At 42.3% G+C, this 22,499-nt stretch overlaps 1 protein-coding gene across 1 annotated transcript in view; it reads left to right on the plus strand.

The window, feature by feature from the left end:
- DOCK2 (dedicator of cytokinesis 2) overlaps positions 1-22,499 on the plus strand; it is a 2,333,210-nt gene that overhangs the window by 1,943,947 nt on the left and 366,764 nt on the right. The window contains exons 31-33 of the mRNA XM_086931425.1: positions 9,708-9,808; positions 10,143-10,201; positions 17,917-18,065. Coding sequence (XP_086787551.1) covers positions 9,708-9,808; positions 10,143-10,201; positions 17,917-18,065 — 309 coding nt within the window. The remainder of the gene's footprint in view (positions 1-9,707; positions 9,809-10,142; positions 10,202-17,916; positions 18,066-22,499) is intronic.

The raw sequence follows: 22,499 nt of genomic DNA on the forward strand, positions 1-22,499 counted from the left end.
AGGGAGACAGGCCAGGTTCGGTGCTTGCACGGATTATGAAGCCGAGGTGTGGTAAAATGCAGATCTCGGAGATTAGGTCCACAGAAGGCATAGTTTTAACGGACCAAGCAGATATTGCAGATCGCTTCAAACAATTCTACTCAGTGTTGTACACCTCCCGGCTCGGAGGCGCGGATGAATAGATACTCGATGACCTGGAGCATATCAAGTTGCCGGTTCTATCTGATACACATAGGAAGTTCTTAATGCACCCTATAGAAAAGGATGAGATTTCAGAGGCGTTGGCGGGTATGAGGGCCATGAGTGCACCGGGGACAGACGGTCTGACTGTAACTTTCTATAAAGCCATCCTGGACCTACTGTTGCCACACTTGTCTTCACTATTTGATGATATGTGCGTCTCTGGTACTATGCCACCTTCGATGAGGGAGGCTATGTTGGTTGCCATTATCAAGCAGGGAAAACCCCCCGATGAGTGCGGCTCGTACCGCCCCTGTCTCTGCTCAATGTGGACACCAAAATATATGCTACAGTGCTAGCAAAGAGGTTGATCCTACTCTCCGTGGACTTGGTGGCTCCTGAACAGGCTGGATTTATTCCGAACAGAAACCTTACATACAACGTGAGGGCTGTGTTTTGCGCTATGCAACACATGAAGCAAGATCATAAGGCGATAGCGGTATTGCTTGATATGGATGCGGTGGAGTGGGCCTTCATGCAGCAGGTGCGGATGAGAATTGGGTTGGGGACGTTTTTTTTTACAACTAATAGGGGTGCTAAACCATCGTCCAATGGCGAGCATTTGCCTAGGTGATCTGGTTACGGAGCCAATCTCCATATCTAGGGGGACCAGACAGGGCTGCCCTATGTCACACCTGCTGTATGACCTGGTGGCAGAACCATTGGCATGTGCGTTGCGCGAGAACCATGGTAATGAAGGAATTGGGTTTCCGATGTACAGGATTGTAGTATCAACCTACGCAGATGACACTCTGCTATATGTATGTGACCCGGAAAACAACTTAACATCGGTCATCAGAGAGGTTGTACATTTTGGAGCGCTGTCGGGCTGAAAGTTAACTGGGCGAAGTCAACTGTTTTCCCTCTCACCCCGGTCACGACAGAATTTGAAATGGAATATCCACTGCAATAGTCCACTGATTCCATACGGTATTTGGGCATTAAGCTACATACTGACTCGGTGACTGTGTTCTGGGAGAACTATGGCACTGCCATTGACAAACTTGAGGATGACGTGGAATTATGGGCTAGACTCCCCATCTCCTTGATGGGCCGCATTTCCATTATGAAAATGGTAGTCTTATCTAGGATGCTATTCCTTTTCAGGAACATCCCAATAGTCTTGCCCCGCACTGTAGTGTAGTTCCTATATTCCCAATAGGCTCTGCGCATTGGAATAGTATATCCAATAGATTAGACGTAGGACTGAGGTCGACCAGGTCTCTATTGAATTTAAGTTTGAGTTTGAGTTTGAGTTTGGATTTGTAGAGCGCATAGCTACCCTTGGGCATCCCAGCGCTAACAGGACCTAGTTTTCCAGAGGGGAGGGGGCGGTAAGGAAGACAGGGTTTTAAGGGAAGAGCCAGGTTTTATACTAGACTTAATTGTGTGTGCCAGCTAGCTCAGAGGTCACTAGAAACCTTCTTGAATTCACAAGAAGGGATTGGTCTCTGACAACCGCATAAACATGACCACTTTGTTTCCCCAAGATAAAACGTATCTTCAGAGTCGTGGAAACAATAGTAGATATTTCACTCAGTCAATCGTGCATGCTTCGTTTCACTAGAGGTGCAGAGAAAGTAGAAAGACAGGCGTTTTCAATAAAAGGTTTTATTGAACAGTCTTCTTTCTCAAGCATAAGAAATGAACTGCTGCAATCGTAACACTGTTTGTAAAATATAATCCGTACAGTATAAATAGTAGAATAAAATAATACTGTAAGAGCATTGTATGGTCCCTAAACCATATATAAATACATACATAAATAACTGAGGCTAAACGTACTCAACTGGTGCTTCTAAAATACGCCTACCCCGGTGTACCTAATCTAAGCTTAGTATGAGGGAAGAAGTAAGTGAGGTGGAGCATAAATGTAGTATTCTTTTGCCAAGAATCTGCCCAAGATTTCTCTAAGGGTCTAATCAGCTCCGTACCTTAGTTTAGAATGGAGAAGGTCATTCTCGGGACTAGATTTCCCAACAATCCGCAAGGGTAGCTTGGAAACACTGGAGCTGGATTTCTCAGGAGGAGAAAAGACAGCGTCTCTCTCAGTGAGTCTGCTGGAGGGTCAGCTTCCTTCGGCACTTGCTGTAGCAGTGCGCGTCGGGGCAAGTAGATAGTCGAACTGCTCCAAACCACTGTGTGTTTGCTTGGGCGAGTGTGGGCATATTTATACCTTGAAGGTGCCGACTTTGACGTACAGTTGGACATAATAACGTCATCAAAGAGTCTCAGTTCTTTGAAAACTCCATGAGTCTTAGACAAATCAATATTCAAGCAAGGGGAAGTCCCCAGCTGCTGAAGCTGAGTTTTCAAAGAAATCGTTGGGGATTTTTGGAACTAGTGGAAGTAGCCCTGCCGTATTTGGACTGCATGAGCTATGCCTAAATATGGTTATGATTTCTATGCCTATATAAGGATATGGTGATTTATACCTATATAAGGGCATGAATGAGGAAACTTACAATAGGGTCCTAAAATGATACATAACAGCCACTCCACGTTATCATGTTCATCTAAGTTCAAGCACTAAAACATATAATCTAGAGCATGTGTTTACAACCCCATAAAATCATATCAAATGCATTTGAAATGGTTGTACACGAAAAATTTAGCATTTTGTATAGTACACATTTAAGGGAAATTAATTCATTGTTGGTAAATGATATGATATTTAGCAATGCTCATTAAATGAATCATGAAAATTACATTTATGAAATGGCTCTTAGTTACAGAAGAAAAAGGTCGAGACCATCCCATAGCAGAATATACAAACTGTTTTAGTTTGCGGATTAAGCTAATATTGCTTCTTGGAAGTGTTCAAGGAATTTTTTGTTCTCTAAGAATAGTTCTACTTTAAGCAGATTACTTTTTGTGCCAAAGTTCGGTTTGTTTTTCTGGAAAAAGCCAAATAAATCTGTCGAAAAAATAGAGTTCCAAACTTGGTAGCTTTTGTCTTGAAAAAAGTGAAGACCGAATTTCAGAGTTCGAAAAGAACGCTGTGTGCTAATTTCAAAAGTTATTCTCGGTGTCAGGAGAAAACATTAAGTCATCAAGGCTGGCAAAGGAATCGTCTACCACAGTAGATGAAAGTTCGACCACTTCATTAAGAAGGTCAATTGTGCACATATGTGAAGCATCGCCGTCAGCGTCAGTTGCAGCGTTAGCAATGTTCATAGCAGATGGTACCTGTGTGCCTGTTGATCCGCGTATCTCACCTCCAGTTGGATCTGCTGGTGAGATCTCAATGAATGCCGTCATCAAGATTGGTAGCCGTTGGGGGCAACACAACACATGAGCCGTTACCAGACCCAGTAATGCGTCAGCATCCGTTGGCATAACCAATGGTAGTGTTAGACAGACATCTAACACACATTACTCTCCACAAAGCAGGCTTTGTAGAACAGGTAAGATGCAATCTTGCCAGATTGGTCTGAATGACAGGAACCATGTGGTATTCAGATCTCTCAAACGAGCCAAGCCAAGGATCTGAGTTATTCTCTCATGATGCCTCATAGCCTGCAGTGCATTTTCCATGCTGGCAGTCGGTATCGCTGGTGCCCGGATTTGCCATAACGGAGTAGGAGGAAAAAAAAGGAGATCCCTGAACACAGAGAGGACGGAGTTAGGAAAAATGCCCAGGACTGCTTCAAAGGGTGCTAACAGTCCCGAAAAAATCATCTTAAATACATGTGCAATACCGCTGGTATCAGACATATTAAAGATACGACCTAACATTTCTGCAAAATGTACTGGGCAGTTTGTTGATAATAATGCATGTATCTCTACAAAGAACCTTGCAACTTGCAGATCATACGTCTCTCTGGACGAGGTCAGTGGCACAGTTTTTTGCAAAAGAATGGCTTTCATTCTGCTTAAAGTATCAATTTGTATAGAAGAGATGTTCAGTCAAGGCCATAGTGGTGACTCCCCATCTGTCTTGTTTTTAGGAAACAATACTTGTATACAGTAAGTGACCCTGGCTGACACAGTAACAAGATAGCTTATCCATGGCATCATTCCACGACAGCTGTGATCATTTAACATAATGTAGCTACCATTGGAAAGCTGCCTGAAAATTGGATCTATCACCACTGTGAGTGAACCCTGCAGATGGAAAGAAAGGTTATTGGAAGAACCTTCACAGGCTCCGTGTAAATTAATACCTTGACACAATAGTGTACCGCTTAGTGAGTTTTCACAATTTCTACCACTAAGAAATACTACCTTTCCCCCACTCCAACATCTGTGTGTGTATGGTAAATCCCAGGTCGACTTAATGTATTCTTTACCCAACCTTTCATACAGGCCTGCTGGTATATGTTTTAAGCAATACTGAAACTGGAAAGTCGTCACTGGTATCGTGATGGTGCCATGTATTATCCATTCAACTGATGGTTTCTCAGAAACGGTCAATGGTAATCTCTCCAGCTTTTCAATGCTCAGCACCTTATAGTCTGCTCCCCTCTGTGCCAACGCGATTTGTTTGTCTGTAAGGTAAAATACAGTAAACAGTGACGAGTGTTGATTAAACGCCAAGGCACATAGCCAGAACTAAGGTTTTGCAACGTCCAGCCTAATAGCATTATAGAACGTAATTGAAACTGGCCATGTTGTAGCATTAGCAAGTCCTGTTCCATTATGTCTATGACAGATGATACAATGCTGTCCAAAGAATAAATTCTGGACGACAGAGTTGTTAACCCATTGTCAACTACAGAGAGTGATTTCTAAAAATGAATACGATCAATTTCTCGTTTTCTTTCAGCTGTTTCCATTTGCGTGACTTTCCAAGCTTCATTGTAAGCTGCGTATATAAAGGCTAATATGAAACGTTTATGAAGTGGATTACGAGGTCCAAGTAAGAATTCTCGTAAATCAACGCCATCTTTAAGCAAAGATAAGTTTTGTTTTATATCCGGGAGTGTGGATTTCTGTAGCCATTCGAGGCATAGTTTTCCTACACTATAAGTTGTTATTATGGATGTTGTCTCTGGACATATCTTGGATCTGGCCGAGTTACTGTAAACCCTTGTGTCTTGTTCAGGAATCTATCTTGACAGTTAATTGTGTCTGTGGGCCAGATTAACCATTTTTTTCCATTCAGGATGTGTTCTGTTCTGTTGTAAAATATAATTTACGTCTACCGCCTCATCTGAAGTAAAATTTCTATCAGGTGTGGGCTGAGCTATGGACGATTTGTTTAAATCTTTTATCTTAGCAATGCCAAGACAAGATGTCTGTTGAACAGTGTCATTTAGGAACATCATTTGTTCTGGGATGATGCATGCTCTGAACAATGCTTCTAAACTTTGTACCTGCCAGTCTTTTGTACCCCAAACTGTTTTTGTCTCGATGTTGTCTTTCCACAAGTCAAAGCCTAAGGTGGACAATTGAGCATAAAAGGCAGCAGAATACATTTGTTTAGTATTTGCCAACATACTTTTCATGCCTGTCTTATTCACATTTTAAAGTAAAAACTTTCCGGGGTTGTAACATTAAAACCTGTAAAATATGGAAATTTTCTAAGAAACGTTTTAGAACTACCCTTTGGAGGTCTTGGACAATGTTCCCATTGACTATAAGTTAAAAAAAAATTGGAGGGTTTGCAGATTTATGCAAGTAATGATGGCCAAAAATGATTAAAACAATTCATTTCTTCATAATTTGATGAACCTTCCAAGTATTCATGTTTTGTAAATTTTGCTGACATTTCTAAGTCTGCCATCATGTTATTAACAGTCTCAAAGTCCCAATCATCAGAAAATGTGCTAGGAGAGACAAAATCACTCGAAGAAACTTTAAATTTGTGAGGAATCTTTAGCAGCTCAACAGGGCCATAAATGTCATAAATACCATCAGTTGTATTCCATGCTATTCCACCACGTAGTGGGACCGCTGTGATATTTACTGATGACAGGTCTCGTTGTTCACGATGAGATGATTTGTGTGGCTTCAGGAGCAAGTTGATGTTCTTACTTGCTGTGTCCATTTTAATGTGCTTTTCATCTATTAGCTTTCCCAAACTTAACCCAAGAATGAACCACAGCAGGAGATGAAGTACACCTAAAGCAACATGGACGCACGCACACTGAGCAGGCAAAATACAATTGTATTTGCCAATGCTCCTTACCTTGACCTTCGGTCCTTCCTCACTTGCGGCTGAAGCCAGGGGGTGGGGTGGCGCCGGCTGGGCTGAGACATCTTGTTTGAGTGGCACAGGGCTATGAACAGGCCGAGCATGCGCTGAGCACAGGCTTCCCTCTTTACAAGGGACCTAACGGTGCAGCTTCATGCCGCCAGGGCCGCGGCAGCCCCCGGGTCTAAATGGGCGATCAGGGTGAATAATAACTGAGCCCCCCTAGCCAATCCTGGCGCTGCATGCAGCGCCAGGATTGGCTGGCCCACTGGTGCACATCCATTAGTGGGTGTCGCGTGTGGGTAGTAGCATGCACTGCAGTATGGCCAATCACTGTATGACTTCAGTGATTTGCCATAGTGTAGTGATTGGCCACGGCTGTGTGTGTGGTGACATCCCAGGCCCGCCGCAGCTCACGTCACCGGCGCACACAGGCACACTAGACCTCGTGCTGGTCTGTGGCACCATGGTGTCGTGAGTTTAGTGACTGCTGGCCACACGCTCATGCACTCATCTGCAGCGACCTTCAAAGCAGCAAAAGTCACTCTGGAAGTGCCAGCAGATCGGGGAAGACCCTCCAACATGCGTAAAATGGCAGCCCCGTCCCCACATGCAAGCTCCGCGGCTGCCGAAGTTCCCAGTGATTGGCTTTTCAAAGCTGGGTCTGCTTCTTGCTCAGCCATTGCTGCTGCTTCCCTGGTCCTTGGTCCTTTTGTAGTTTTTTTTAATGCGGGTGCTCGGTGTTTGACCTTCCTTGCCCGGGCCCTCGATGTGCCTTTGTGCATGACTCGGGTTGTAACTGCAATATGCGGGAATCCCTCTAGATTCTTCTCTTTTAAAAGGATAACGTTTATCCAGAAAAAAGCCTTTTTACATCCGGTTTGCAGCTTCTAGGGCAGAATATTTCCAGTTCTGCCAAAAAACGATCTTTAGAATAATTGCACTTGTGCAATTATTCTAGAGATTGTTTTTTGGCAGAACTGGAAACATTCCGCCCTAGTAGCTACAAACCAGATATAAAAAGGCTTTTTTTCTGCATAAACTGCATCCTTTTTAAAGAGAAGAATCTTTGCCTTGTTACGATTTGCCACACTGATGAGTCACCATGATTTGATATGTTCTACTGGATTTTACAGTGATGTTTATGCTTTGCTTACAGCCACCGTGTGGTATCCTGTGTGCCCCTATTCCCTGTACGTCTGATCCGGTGTCTGGGATGTCGAGAGTGGATGATGTAATAGAATGATGGTATGTTGTGCAGGGTGGAGACTAGGAGAATGGGAGAGTTGGAGTGAAGGTACAGAATGTACCTGCTGTTGCAGTAGACGAACGGCCTAATAAAAAATAAAGAACTTACCTCCTTGCGGAATGGCTCCAGACTTTTGTATGAAGAGTCTTCCTTCCAACTACAGCATTTTGGGCACAAGGTGTTAACCACTTCCATGCTCATGACGGAACGGTTCCGTCATGAGCGTCGGTTGGCCTGTGCTTATGACGAAACCGTTCCGTCATGGTTCTATTGGTTCTTTAGAACCTTCAGCACCGCAGCGGAATTCGCGCAGCACTGAAGGGGTTAAGGACCGGGGTGAAAATGCAGCAAGACTTTGGCGGCAGTTGGGAGGCGGACTAGTCAGAGGCTGCCCACCCTCCAATCCACTGGCAAATGGTGTCAGCTCAGGCTGCTGGGCAGGAGGAGCCCAGTGAGGAGGGTGGCCAAGGTCTGGCACCGACAATAAGCCACTTGGGAGGAGTTATACACTGAGGTGATGTCTCCCAGTGAATAGACCTAAGCTGAAGGACAGTCCTATGGAGTCAGTGTTATAAGGACAGCACAGTGGAGACAGTGAGAAAAGGCAGGAAATATCCTTTGCAATAAGTATAATTATGAAATGACCCATGGAGCTTCAGGCGGTGGCCGAAACATTAGGAGAAACATTGGTGAGTTTGCTGTATGTTTTCACAATTGCAGTGACTGAGGCACAGACTAGACAAGACATGGGCCTTTGGTGGGTCCTGTGTGCCGGTTGATGTTAATGTACAGCGATTATTGCACATTGCTCCATTTAAATTCAATTACCGCTGGGCGCACGCATTACTCAGTCTGTATTACAAAGGGATGCACGCTGCATTACAAGCGAGAACCCAAGTGCACACATAAAGCCTGATAATTTGAGGACAGCATCCATCCCTAAATGCACTGGTTAAAGGCCATTTGCATATTTCATGGCACACAGTGACCAGCGGAGATGGTCACAAGATGTCTTGTAACAACGCTATCTACACGACCAAAAGTAGGTTGACCTAAACTTACCGTTGGCACGTGACTTTATCAAAGGGGAGTAGGGTAGATGAAGGAAGTGGAGGTAAGGAGAAGAGGGGTGGGATGGGCTGGGGACGGTGAGAGGAGGAGAGTAGAGAAGAGGAGGAAAGTAGGAGAGGAGAAGAGGGGGAGGGGAGGGGATGGGAGAGGAGGCGGAGAGGAAAGGAGGAAGGAAGAGAGAAGGTAGGAATGGAAAGGCCAAGGACAGAAAAAAGGGCAGGTTGAGCAGAGAATGAAGGGAGAGATGGAGGAATTAAGGCACCCACTTCTACAGTCTTCAAATATTACTATTCTACATACTATGGTAATTAATGTGTAGTAATACCTGTGTACCTGTCATTACAGATTTATGAAGCTCTGTGGTTATACAGAATAAGAAGCTACCTATGTTATATGACATCTCTTTATTATTGTAATAACTGAACTTTCACAATTGCTTTATTAACCTTCCTGCTTTCTCAAATTTGCTTGAAAATGCACCATTTTTCTTCTCTTTTTTCAAATGGTGGTTAGGGCTAACTCGCTGCGCTCGTTTGCAACGGCGCAGTATGCCAATCATTTTACGCCTCACCACTTTCAAATGTCACCAGCCGCCCCTGCCAGTTGCCCAGTTGAAAGTGTACTGCAATGGACCTTCACTGGCTAGAGCATCCGGCACTGTTACACCTGAGAAAAAACATTCCAAGGCAAATTTTAGACTGCTGTGAAGATGACTTATCCCATCCTGCTTCATCGCAGTTACACTTAAGTTGCACATGGATCCTTGTCATCTACAACCATTGACATTAAGTGATGCTTCAGGACTTTTGTTGCCTTAAAAGTTTAACTTTTAAGAACTATCTCATCTGGTGGCGAAGTAATCAAGTCTGAGTACACTAAAGCATTTCAGGTTGTGTTGGAATTGTTTATCCGAAAAATCCTGTTAAACAATTTTTGTCTAAGCGTTTTCTGTTTCTTAACGTCGCAGGCTTGTATAAACTCAACACTCTTTGTATGTTTACCTTTCAGCTTTGGAACAATTACTTTCATCTTGCTGTTGCATTTATCACACAGGATTCCCTGCAGCTTGAAAACTTTTCTCATGCTAAACGTAACAAAATCCTTGAAAAGTAAGTATATTTTTGTGAGGCAACTTTATTGGTAGGTCTTGGGCATTGTCTTACAGTTTGCCAAGTCACTTACAACGTTTGGCAAAAACACTTGTTATCTCGATTGAAAATCTTGATATTGATATGACATGACGTGAATATGTCTAAGCCTTGGACTCTAAGGCATTGTATTCAAAATATCTTTAAAATAATTCTTAGCTTATAGCCATCCTGCTGCCAATGATTCTCCTAGAATAGAAAAAAATGACATTCAAATAAAATACTTTACTATTTTCTGATTGTCTCTTACCATATCCTCTGCAACTAAATGTAAACACTGTTTTTTCAATTATAGATATGGAGACATGAGATGCCTCATTGGCTTTTCCATCCGTGATATGTGGTACAAACTTGGTGAGTAGTGTAATCAAACACCAGTAGAAATGTACGCTGTAGCAAGCAGTATATAGTCAGCAAAATAAAAAAAAAATGTGGTATCCTAAGTTTGAGTCGATATTGACTGCCAAATGCAATCAATAAATGCTAATTACTCTGAAGCACGATTTTAAAAGCTACATTTATACATGGTTTACATGACCATGTCTTAAAGCTGTACATTTAACAATGTAGTAGAGAAGATTGTAAGCCTTTTCTATATAGAGCTCCATTTTGTTAGTTTCAAACTTTGTGGACATCAGAAAATTCCGATCGATAAACGTGTTGCCAGTCGGTGGATGGTTTTTTAGAGTTTTATGGAGCTTCCTGGGTATTCCGAGTAACTGTTCTACTTTTCTCCTATTTCTAGAAGACAGTAGTATGACCGTACGCAGTAAGTTGCTGATTATGAACAAGGATGAGACCATTCACTGTTTAAGAGTCTGATTTGTGTGAGGAGAGGCTGCCATGGTGCCTGCCACTTAGAGGCAGCAAGTATAGGCCAAGGTACCTTTCAGTCATCTCTACCATTTCTCTCGTAAGCTGTCATCATACTGCTCAAGGGCCGACTATGTTGTGGTGCTGAAAAATGTGGGTGGCAAAAGCACTCACCTATCTTATACTGATGACATTGTGTTATTAAGTTATACAAGAATAGGCCTTTAAAGTGCCATCAACAAACTAGTGGAATTTGCCACGGTAAACGTGCTGGAAATCAATACAGCAAAAATGAAAGCCATGATCATAAGTCGTCGCTCTCAGAAACAAACGTCATTAAAAATCAGCAGCACAAATCTGGAAGTGGTCAACAGCTACAAGTATTTAGGTGTGCTTATGGATAACCGACTCACTGTTCAACAATACAATGAGATGCTAATGAAAAAAAGCAAGGGACTAATATTTGCCTTTTGTGCAATGGCATGGAACCTCAAAGGCCCATCATTTACTCCACTAATAGCAGTTATCAAAGCGAAACCCCTGCCGACAGTGGCCTATGCAAGCGAAATCCAGCACGGGAAAGATGCAGGAATTGTGGACACTTTACAAAACAGAAACCTACAAAACAGTATTCTCTTTACCCCGTAACTCCTCACTGGCGCACCTGAGGTTAGGAATTTAGGTTGCAGCAGCAGTACCTACACAGAAGATATGTAACAATAAAAACATGGTACAACATTTGGTCCAACCAACAAAATCCATTTAACAATGCGCTCTGGAGGGCTCTAGATGTTGATCCTAGTCTGTTTATACCAAGTATTTACATACTTCCTTAAAGCTCACAAATACTACTGGTATCTGGCAATTGAACCTTCCATAGCAAACACTGAAGAAAGCGGCTGTAAAGCACTCCTTAGTGGAAGATAAACCAAGACTAAGTAAGCAAGACCACGCATGGATGGTCTTGCAATCATACACTAAACTGCAACTGGCAACATATTTGGGTCAAACATACTCCCCGTATTTAAAAACAAAGTTTTAAGCACTACATCTTGGATCAATGCCATCATAGGTTGACCCACCAAGCTGGAAATAGAAGGGCTCAAAGTCATGCAGTCTCTGTGGAGAACAGAGGCAGGACTTCATCTATTTAAATTGCATCTGCCCCTCTAAAGCCATACCGTCTTCTTCTGCTGAAAAAACTATTTAAGGCAAGGGGCATCCATATGTGTAGATGAGCAATATTAAAAAGTCTTACTCTGAATGACCGAAAGCTTAACTGTAATCTAGTAAAACTTTTACCTTTGTATGTAAAACTATTAAGGCAGAGCCTGGGGGGAGATGCACAATAGCACTTTTTGAGACAATTTCTCGCAAAATGGTCCATCCATTTCTCAGTTGTGATCTTTATTATAGCAACGTTTAACAAGTATGTTAATTAAAATCACAATAGCTCCTTTAGAGATTGTCAAACTATCTATCTCATAGTTTTACACCATCATATCATTGCCATTTCTAATATGTAAAAATGAATTGCTTAACTATTGCACAGTTGAAAAACAAAAATCTTTTGATGTGTACATTTTTATGAGTATATTGTTATGGTTTTAACGAACTAATACAATAAAGAATATTTTGGAAACCGGTGTAGCAGATGCGGATGTCTGTGGTGGAAAGACCTGTTGCACAGGAAGTTACAGGTTCGGGTGCCATCTGTGCTGGTGCACTGGAAATAGTTTGGACAACGTGTATGGCAGCTATATTTCCTGGTGAAGGGAATCCAACACATTTAGGTGGTTTTAGCAAACCTGAAGATTACAAAACTGCAATGCTAAACTGAACCCTTGGGCATCATAAAGGAAAACCTATCTGTGATGAACATACCCCATTTATCTGTTGTCGTGCAATTAGTGGTTGACTGCCTACCATTCAGTGTGTTATCAGAATTAAAGTTTATTCAGATAGCAGTGACTCTAAAAACTGCTACATAAGTTGGTAGACTATATGTTTTGAATATATTCTAAGGTGACCCAGTTAATTATAATATAAACCTATGACCTATTGTTATTTATTTAAATGTCCGTTGTTCCACGCAAAGAGAAGGTGATAACTTCTGGCACACTGGTGTAAGATGTCAAAGTACTTCACAATGAAGATGATGATATTCTGTTCTTTACTGACATTTTATTTTGGTGTCCATTGATGTGGCAAATGGGAGGAAATCCACCTTTTATGCATAGTCACCTGTCTTTTTGTGCCTATTTCTGGACACTACTTTTTAGCTGTTAATAGGACTGTGTAGTGCTCATGATTGTCACAGTCTGTGTGTTCCGGGCCTAAAAATAGTCTTGGTCTTGGGTAAATTAATTTCACTCAATTGGTCTTTTTAACTTTTCTGTTACACCATGGTAGGTGGTGCAGAAAATGCAGCCATGTCAAGGGAGCTACATTTCATATGTGGCTGCGGTTTGTATTTGGACTGCTCACATATTTGACAAAACTATATGACTGTCTAGAACACAGCTGTTCTCTGGTTTGGGTACAGTTTAATGGTACTACAGTAACAAATGGCAAGAAAAACTGCAATGACCATGTAAAAAAAAGGTTATTTTATATATTAAGATGTCACACTTAAAGTGTGTCTTGTAGGTCCACGGGACAGGGTGTTTGATATATAAAAAATGTCTCACTATATTTTTGAAATATACATCCTCACATTGATTAAAAAAGGTCTAAAAGATGTTTCTACTGAGGATGTTTAGATTAGAATTTCTATAAAGTGTGGTCTTTGGAACCAAGAAGGCAGAATTGTGGTAAAAAAACTGGTCACTTGGTAGGAAATGGCAATCTGGGAGGAGTTCAGGATAGCTGACAGAAAAAAGGATAGCCTTAAAACTTCGTCTTTGACATGCTGATCCCAAATGGGACTGACAGGCTATGTTCCCATTCATCTCGGAGCCTCCCGATGCTCTATCTCCAACCCTAGTCTACATAGAGGAATGCCTAGGGAGCCGCCTGCCTAGAGCCCTTCTAGTGGGAAGAAAACTTCAGCTATCTTGAATTTAGGGATTGTGGGGATGTTTACAGTAAAGCAAAGAGAAGGTGGTGCAAAAGTAGGGGGCACAGAGTGGGAAAGCAGCTATGGCTAGGTAGGGAAGAATCGCAAATTACTGACTAATCCACCAACCCTGCGTCATAACTTTCTTGGGCGTTGTAAGAGTACATATGACAAAAAGGCCCTGCTCTAAGAAAGAAGACTTCGAACTCCTTCTGGAAGAAGAGGATTCAAGGACACCTAAATCATCCTGGCACACAGGGACTGTAACTATTCTCCAAGGGTTTAGTGTATGTCCTTCTGTATGCCTACACTATGGATAAAGCAGAAAAATATGGCTCAAGGACACCAACATCCTGCTGGCACACTCCTAGATCGCCAAGCTGTTTACAGAGGACTGGACTCCGCAAGAGCCTTGAATGAAAAGAGACCTGGTGTCTAGAAGCCTGTCCTGCAGAGGTGGATGTTCAAGAAGTTATGCGACTGAGCTTCCCCAGCAGTTGGAGAAAAGTGGAACTCCAAGACTCCTGGAGAACCAAGGCAGGCATTGAAGTTTGTCCAGGAAAGTTGCATTCCAAGGTGGCCAAGAACACCAGGTTTGTCCCGCTCAGAATGTTGTGCCTCATTGGCAATGAGTTCAGCAAGACCTTCTGGTGAAAATATCCAGCTTTAGATAAAACCTTGGACCCGAGAAATGTATCAAACAATCCCAGTGAAGGAGAAAACTCAGCATCTATGAAATTCAGCGTTGTCATCCTCACAGCTTTTAGAGCCAAAACTAACGGCTTCCGATGGAGTTGGGAGATGATTTATTCACACCAACTTCAGCTTTGAACCTTACCTAGCTGAACGATTATGAGCCTGATTTAGTTCTTGGTGGACGGGTTACTCCGTCACAGAGGTGAAGGATATTCCGTCCATCGAAATATAAATCCCAATTTATCCTACGGGATTTATCTTCAAAAGTACCAGAGGCTCCACTGGACTGTCACCAAGCTGTAGTGAAGATGTCAAACTGCTGGTCAGACTGAACATGCTGGTTTGCCCTGTTGATAGGATCCTGACTTTCAAAAGTTTGTAGGTATGAACATAGAGGGCTTCAACAGATTCAACACAGAATAGTACCCTGACAATGACCACTGCCTTGCCAACTTTGCCCACTCAGAGTTCCCCGCCCCCAATCAACATTGAAAATCCTGAACTTCCCACTAGGGCTGAGGCTCCCACCAAGATCCTACAATTCATCCAGCTGGCGTATATGAGCCGCTCTTCAGATCCAGCCAACATCCCAAACTGTCGATGACCTCGCAGATGAGAACTTTTCTTCACAAAAAGGACTGTCAAAATAAACTTTCTATTGGATAACCGTGGTACATGTATGTAATCCACTGTAGTTGGCTTTAGTGTTTTTTACTTTGACCATGATGTAGTGCAGCCAGAAATGTGCGTTTGGTGCTTTTTTCTTATTTGGTGCTAGAAACATTTAAAGCTTTGAAAAATCATATCTCCAGTTCCCTATATCGGAATGTTGTCATTTGTGTCTCTATCTGCTCATTAAAAATTTCTGTATTTACATAAATTGTAGTGAGGTTTTCTATTATGTTGTGGTCTTTACTTTTTAACTGTTAGGACACTGATAAATGCTTTAAACATTTCTCCCACGTTAAGCCAGTCTGCTCTGTGCTAGAGGCACCAAAGGTTGAGCTCAACTTTGAAGTTGAGACACATATGGACCAAATAGGGAATAGTGCAGTTTTTACTTGAAGGGAACTACCATCCACTTCAACTAATAATCCACGTTCACACACAATGTAAAACATCAGAACGACAGGTAGCAGGAATTTTTCAAATATTCCAAATGTACCACAAACTAACCATTGGCGGTAAAAGTATAGTACAAATGCACTGAAACAAAACACAAGTGGCTGCAGTTTGGCATCCATTTCTTTAAATGCATCCTTGTTCCACACATTGACATGTGAATGTCTTTTGAGCTAAAATATAGCACAGAAATGATGGATTTTATGTAATTACACATACTTTTACATTTTGCCTCCATTTTGAATATTCGTGCAAAATCAAATTACGTGTATATGTCACAACCCTATACAAAATGTCCCTTACAAAATAACTGTTTCAGATTGCCTAGTTATTGTTTAGCATTTTGGGCATCCTACATAGCATTTTGGAAATATGTGGTCACATTCACCAAGGGCATTTTCTAGTATGTAATTTAGCAGAAATGCTTCATGTACCACAAAATTCAATACCCAAAATGACAGCTGGAGAACTCTGCCTCCCCCATCTTTCATATAAATAGATCTCCGCACACATTAGTAATAAGTTTGGGAGGGAAAAGGTTGAGTGGTGGAAAAATGGGAACTAATTACTGCGAAATGGGAAGGGTTTAGAAAAACTTAAGGATGTGATAAGGGAGGGGAATGTTAATACAAAAAGACACCAAATAAAAGTAAGACAATTTCAGTTCACAAAATACTCCTCTAATTTTGCTACGGCTAAATAATAATGACAAAGCAGCCTTAAACGTACGCCAGCCTAGTTTTTGAGTAAATCCAGATCCACAAATGGCCAACCACTGGTACAGCAAGCCACTTGATAGAAAATAATGGAGGCAGGCTATAGTCAGTTTTGTACTGTGATTTCAGGCAGTCTGTTACTGCCAGATGGGCCAGCTTGAAAGCGCATGTGTGTTTTTCTGGTCCTGTCTTGGACAACGGGATATAAAAAATGACCCACATGCTAACCCTTTTAGGGTGGCCTGTCTGGCAGTGGCAGTCTGCCAGAAATGTCAGTCCAGCACTGGCTATGATACTAATGGTTCGTAGGAAAAAAAAGAAATGCTTTTTTTCCCTATTTTAGCTCTCACTGAAAGTTGTGCTTGCACCTACAGCCAAATCCACTGAATGGATTTATACAACATCTGACATGAAGTAGAACACTATTTATAATACATTTTCTTGTTGGTTTGGTGGAAGGCTGTTAAGTAGTTATTGAGATATTAACCTTTAAAAAAGATGCTGTGAGTGCTTCAGAGGGTTAAGACTTTTTCATCTCTCATTACTTGAGAGGCCATTGTGTGATTGGCTTCAGACATGTGCACCACACGACAAATGTGCATAAAATTTGTCTGACATGTAGGAAATGTCGGGGCACTGAGCTGCACTGAATTTGTCAGCGCTGCGCTCCCACATTTGCAAAATGCAGGGATGCAAAACCTTAACAACGATACAGCTTGCCCCTGTATTTTCTGTAACAATAAAATTAGCTGGCTAGTGCCAACGCAGGCACACTTGCAACATAGTGCAAGGGTGCCTGTGTTGCAGGGAAGGATTGTTTCTGTGCAGGAAGTTGTCCCTTCTTGCACATAAACGATCAGTGATGGCAGTTTGTGTTCAATAAAACAAGTTTTAAAAAAATTATGGCAATTTGTTACTTCTATGTGTGCTGGGTTCTGCAGCATACTTAGAAGTAGCAAATCGTCATTATTTAATGATTGTTTATGTGCAGTAAGGGACACCTTCCTGCACATAAACAATCATTAATGGCGCTTTGCTCTTTCTATGTATGCTGTAGAATGCAGCACACATAGAAAAGCAAAAATGAGGAGAAATAAAAGTATTCTAAAAGTGACATTCTGGTGGTGCTATCCACTTGTAAATATACCCAGTAGTATGATAAGACTCCTCTCGGTGTTTTCAATTTTTACAGATTAATTAAATGGGTAAGATCCACCAGCTGAAGGATAAACGTTACCATTTCTATTTCTTCACCATTTTTGCACGCCTAAGGTAAATGTAGGTGTTTAATCTATTCACAGTTTCAAGAGGGCTTATTTGGGAATATCCATTGAGTTGCTAGCAGGCAGCTCTAACTCCTAATTTTGTTCAGTTGGAAGCTGTGCCACGTGAAGAAAAAGAAAGATAAACTATTTTTAAATCTTAAAGGATTGTAAAAAACGTGTAAAATAGTGAGAAGCCAGAATATAAAGCGTTTACTAACAGATTTCTTTTTAGAAATCCTTTAATTATGTTAATTTATATTTGTCAAAAAATAATAAAATACATTTATACTTTTGCTTCTAATTTTTAAAATACAATTTGTGTTATTTATGTGTTCAACACTTTGTAAAAGCAGTTGTGTTTGTTGTATTTCCTTTAAATTCTACACATCTAATATATAGGTCAGAACAAAATCAACTTTATCCCGGGAATGGTCGGACCGATTTTGGAGATGACCCTTATTCCAGAGGTGGAGTTACGGAAAGCTACTATCCCAATATTCTTTGACATGATGCTCTGTGAATATAGCAAATATGGAGACTTTAAAAAGGTAACAAGAAGCAAGCATGTACTGTTGACTATTCAAAGTTATTTCTGATTCAGTCATTGGAAAAAAAGTTGTCACAAACATTGCACCTTGGTGTATACAGCTATTTATGCTTCTAAGTGCAAATCTGAAATGTAAGTTTTCATGTTGCTTTTGTACTGACCCACAGTTTTTGGTCAAGAATGAAAATGAGGTTGCATTTGTACATCTGTTGGTTCTATTTCATACTGATAATCTTATTTTAGTGGTAAGTGCGTTCCATTCTCTGGTTTGTATTTTTTTCACGAGGAAGGACACGTGGAATACAAGATGCAAAAGCATGGCCCGCGGGTGACAGGGCGGGTGGGTCGTGCAGGAGGGTCGTGTCGGGTCGCGTATTTAAAAATGTATAAACTTACCGTTGTGCCGGGTCCCGCATCTCCGCTCCTGCTCTTCTCTTTCTCAGACGTAAGCACAGCCAGGCCCCACTGACCAATCACAACCCTGCAATGCAACGTTGTGATTGGTAGGCATTCAGGCTCCCCTGACCAATCACAACGCTGCAATGCAGCGTTGTGATTGGTTTTGAGCGTCCTGGTTGGACACTCAACCAGGGAATGGGAGCCTGGGCTAGTTCTCCATGCTGCATGGAGAACGGGGAAAGAGAGCATGACTGGTTTGGGCGGCCTGAGAGGGCAAATCACTCCTCCCCTGCCCTGCTCCAATGGCAGAGCAGCCCACCCGTCAACCCACAATGCCGCATGAAGCATAAAATGATAACAACCTAAAGTTATCATTTTATGCTTCTTCTTCGCACTGCTTAAAAGCATTGGGGCGATTCTCCTCTGCCAAGCAGAGGAACCGGCACTACATATTAGATGGTCAGCGAGCATTAAGGGTCTCATGCAGCTAGATTGTACACATTCAAAGTGACACACTTATATGTTGATGATTTGGTACCAATCAGAGTCCGATTGAATGATCTGTTTTTGGAAGCTGCAAGCAGATAGAATCCAGTGTATTGTTGTTGTTATTGCATATCACTAAAATATACTTATAATAATACACGAGAAAAATAAGTGGAAGGTGTAAGCATGGTTGTGGTAAGGATGGCATAGTCCAAACCGGTTGAAAGTCATCTGGAATCTTTAATCCTAATTTTAGGTCTACCAGCAGTCTGCATTTTTGTTTTATTATGATATGCAAGTATAGTCTCGGTGTGTTTCGTGTTATTTTCTCACCCATATTATCTTGGTTTCCTGCTTTTTCCACAGGTTCACGTAGGTTAGCTTTGCTTTGCAAATGCCTCAACGCAAATTAAACTTCAACAGAAAATACTTGCACAACCAACGAATATTACAGGGAAGCATAATTCGCTTCTTATTTAGTGGCATTGCATATTTGTTGTAGATTTTCGAAGAAATACCTGAAGTTTGTCAGAATAACAATGGTAACTTTCACTAAACTCGATTATCGTTGTTGTGTCCCAATTATGTATTTATTTCTAGTAATAGAGGAGAGCAACAATACCGGCCTAGTCTCAAACTTGTTTGATTGCATCACAGGAAATATGGCAAGGTAGTAGAACAAAAACAAACAATGGCAAATCCAATAGGTCTTAACAATGCAAGATCTATTGACTTTACCAATGTTTTTAGCCATGTTGCAAATGGCTGAAAGGTATGCCAAAGCCATCATTGACTGAGTCATGTTTTTTTTTTCTTCCAGCGCTGCTGTATAATCTATACTATAATGTACCTGAAAGTTTATAATTTGGGTGCCGCAAATGCAATCCTGACCTTTCCATGCAGCCCCCTGTTCAAAACAGGCAGGCATTTATTTGCAAGTTAATCAACATGACTAGAGTGTCCTGCACAGTTAGCATTTGACTGGCGCCTGATAGCGCACAATATATCTGCGTCGTAATAGGGTGATACAATTGGTATTACAGACAGGACGGTGCCTGAAGGGATGTTTATCACTCGATGGCGTTCCAGCAGTGCCTCTCCGCAGTTCGATGGTCGAACTGCGGAGAGGCACTGCTGGAACGGCATAGGGAATCACCCTCTTACGACGCAGATATATCGTGCGCTATCAGGCGCCAGTCAAATGCTTTCAGGCACTGTCCTGCCTATATACAATTCTCTACTGAGTGAGAGCACCATCATTGTGAGTCGCTGACCACTACAGTGTACCCGGCTGGGCTACTTGTAAGTCATTTTAATTCATCACCATGCATGGGTGAGAACAAGTCCTTATGCAGATGTCCCCAAATGTCCTGTCCTGATGAGACCCATATCCTCGAGGGTCGAAACGCCGTCGACGCCACAAGGAATTGAACCTATAATTAGTGCCTATGATTATATATGGTCACTAAACAGAATTATTTATTAATACTTTGGTCATTTTCCTTCCTTTTGGTCATCCTATGAGAAACCATTGTGCTTATGTCTATTTTGTGTTGTTTGAATTAGTTTTGGTTTCATATATACACTTGGGACACTGTGCACTCTTTTGTTGTTTTTTGTTTTCACATGATTATGTGACAAATTGAATATCATTGTAGAATTAAGCAACTAGTGTTTGGAAATATAAACATTGTTGAGACTTATTCAAAATTGTCTCTGCGCTTCTTTTCGACATCCCTAACTTACTTGTTTTCCCCTGAGGCGGAAGCTGGGGGCATTTCTCATTGCTAACCTGATTTAAACCTTTTCTGTGTGAGAGTATATGCATTCTAAACCTTAAACTGTATGTATGGTGATTTAACGACCTTTACAGTCACGCTGACCGGCACCTTTTAAAAATTGTACATATTTTAATGGCGATATTTTAATTAGCGGACACTGACCGCCTGCATGTTGTGACGAGATCTAGTCGTCTCAGGGGTCCCGATCTTCATTCATTTACCGGTGCAGCCGAGCACAGCGCTCTCGCCGGCTGGGTAAAACGGAACCGCCATCTTGGGGGAGGCAGGGTAGCGTTCCAGCTCCTGGACGCCTCCCGCCCTCCCTCACTACTTAAGGAGTCCGGGTATTACTTCACTCAGATTACTTGTTTTCCCCTGAGGCGGAAGCCGGGGGCATTTCTCATTGCTAACCTGATTTAAACATTTTCTGTGTGAGAGTATATGCATTCTAAACCTTAAACTGTATGTATGGTGATTTAACGACCTTTACAGTCACGCTGACCGGCACCTTTTAAAAATTGTACATATTTTAATGGTGATATTTTAATTAGCGGACACTGACCGCCTGCATGTTGTGACGAGATCTAGTCGTCTCAGGGGTCCCGATCTTCATTCATTTACCGGTGCAGCCGAGCACAGCGCTCTCGCCGGCTGGGTAAAACGGAACCGCCATCTTGGGGGAGGCAGGGTAGCGTTCCAGCTCCTGGACGCCTGGACGCCTCCCACCCCCAGCAAGTTATGGATATAAGTAAGAGGCTTTACCGTCCGCGCAGCGGGCGGGCGTAGCGGGCGCGCCGATGGCGCGCCAAGGCGCGCCTAAGGCAAGCCCGTCTGCGCCCGTCCGCGCCGGACCCGCGCCCAGTGCCGGAACCCCTGCTCCACTTGCCCCAAAAATTCGTTGGTCCTCTGATCAACTTCGTCACCTCCGTCCTGATACTTGTGCCCCCTTTACCTGCTGTAACACTGCTAGCCTAGATACTACTGCTTATTGCTGCCCTCACTGTAACTTTTCTCTTCCTATGGTACCTAGAGCACCGCGACTATCCTTAAAAATCAACGATCAGCCATCCACCATCTTAAAGGCTGCATTAGTCAATTGCAGATCTCTCCCAGCCCACGCTCATGACATATGGCTATCTCTCGAAACCCACAATTGGGACCTATTGTTTCTTACTGAAACTTGGATAAAAGACTCCTCCAAACCGGACATCACTCTTGCTACTCCCCCTGGTTATCATTTCACTGGCATTAATCGAGACAACTCTAAGACCGGAGGAGGTCTTGCGATTATTGCTAAATCCCATCTCAAATTAAACCTCACGAAAATTCCCAACCTTGGCATCATCGAAGCCGCACACTTTTCAATTATGGACCCCGCTTGTTCCATCTGTGCAGGCATACTGGTCTATAACCCCCCGGCCGTCACCTCTTCCTCCCTTATTACTCTGATTCACTCTATCGCCGATTTTTCTCTCAAACACCCCCATTTTACTGTTTTAGGAGATTTTAATATTCACATTGATAATCCCTCCTGCACACTAGCCTCCTCTCTGTTAGAAACCTTACAAGGACTCACCTTGCCCCAACTAGTGACAGGCCCTACTCATATAGCAGGCCATACTCTTGACCTCATTTTTTCCAATCTCCCTTCCCTCTCCACCCTCCCCCCCAATCCTTTGACATGGACCGATCATTATCTCATCCCTTTTTCTTTCACGGCCCCCACCCCTCCTCCCCCTATCCCCCTTAATCGAGTTAAAGGACGTAAA

Source organism: Lissotriton vulgaris, chromosome 7, assembly GCF_964263255.1.
Source record: "Lissotriton vulgaris chromosome 7, aLisVul1.2, whole genome shotgun sequence".
Taxonomy (NCBI): domain Eukaryota; kingdom Metazoa; phylum Chordata; class Amphibia; order Caudata; family Salamandridae; genus Lissotriton; species Lissotriton vulgaris.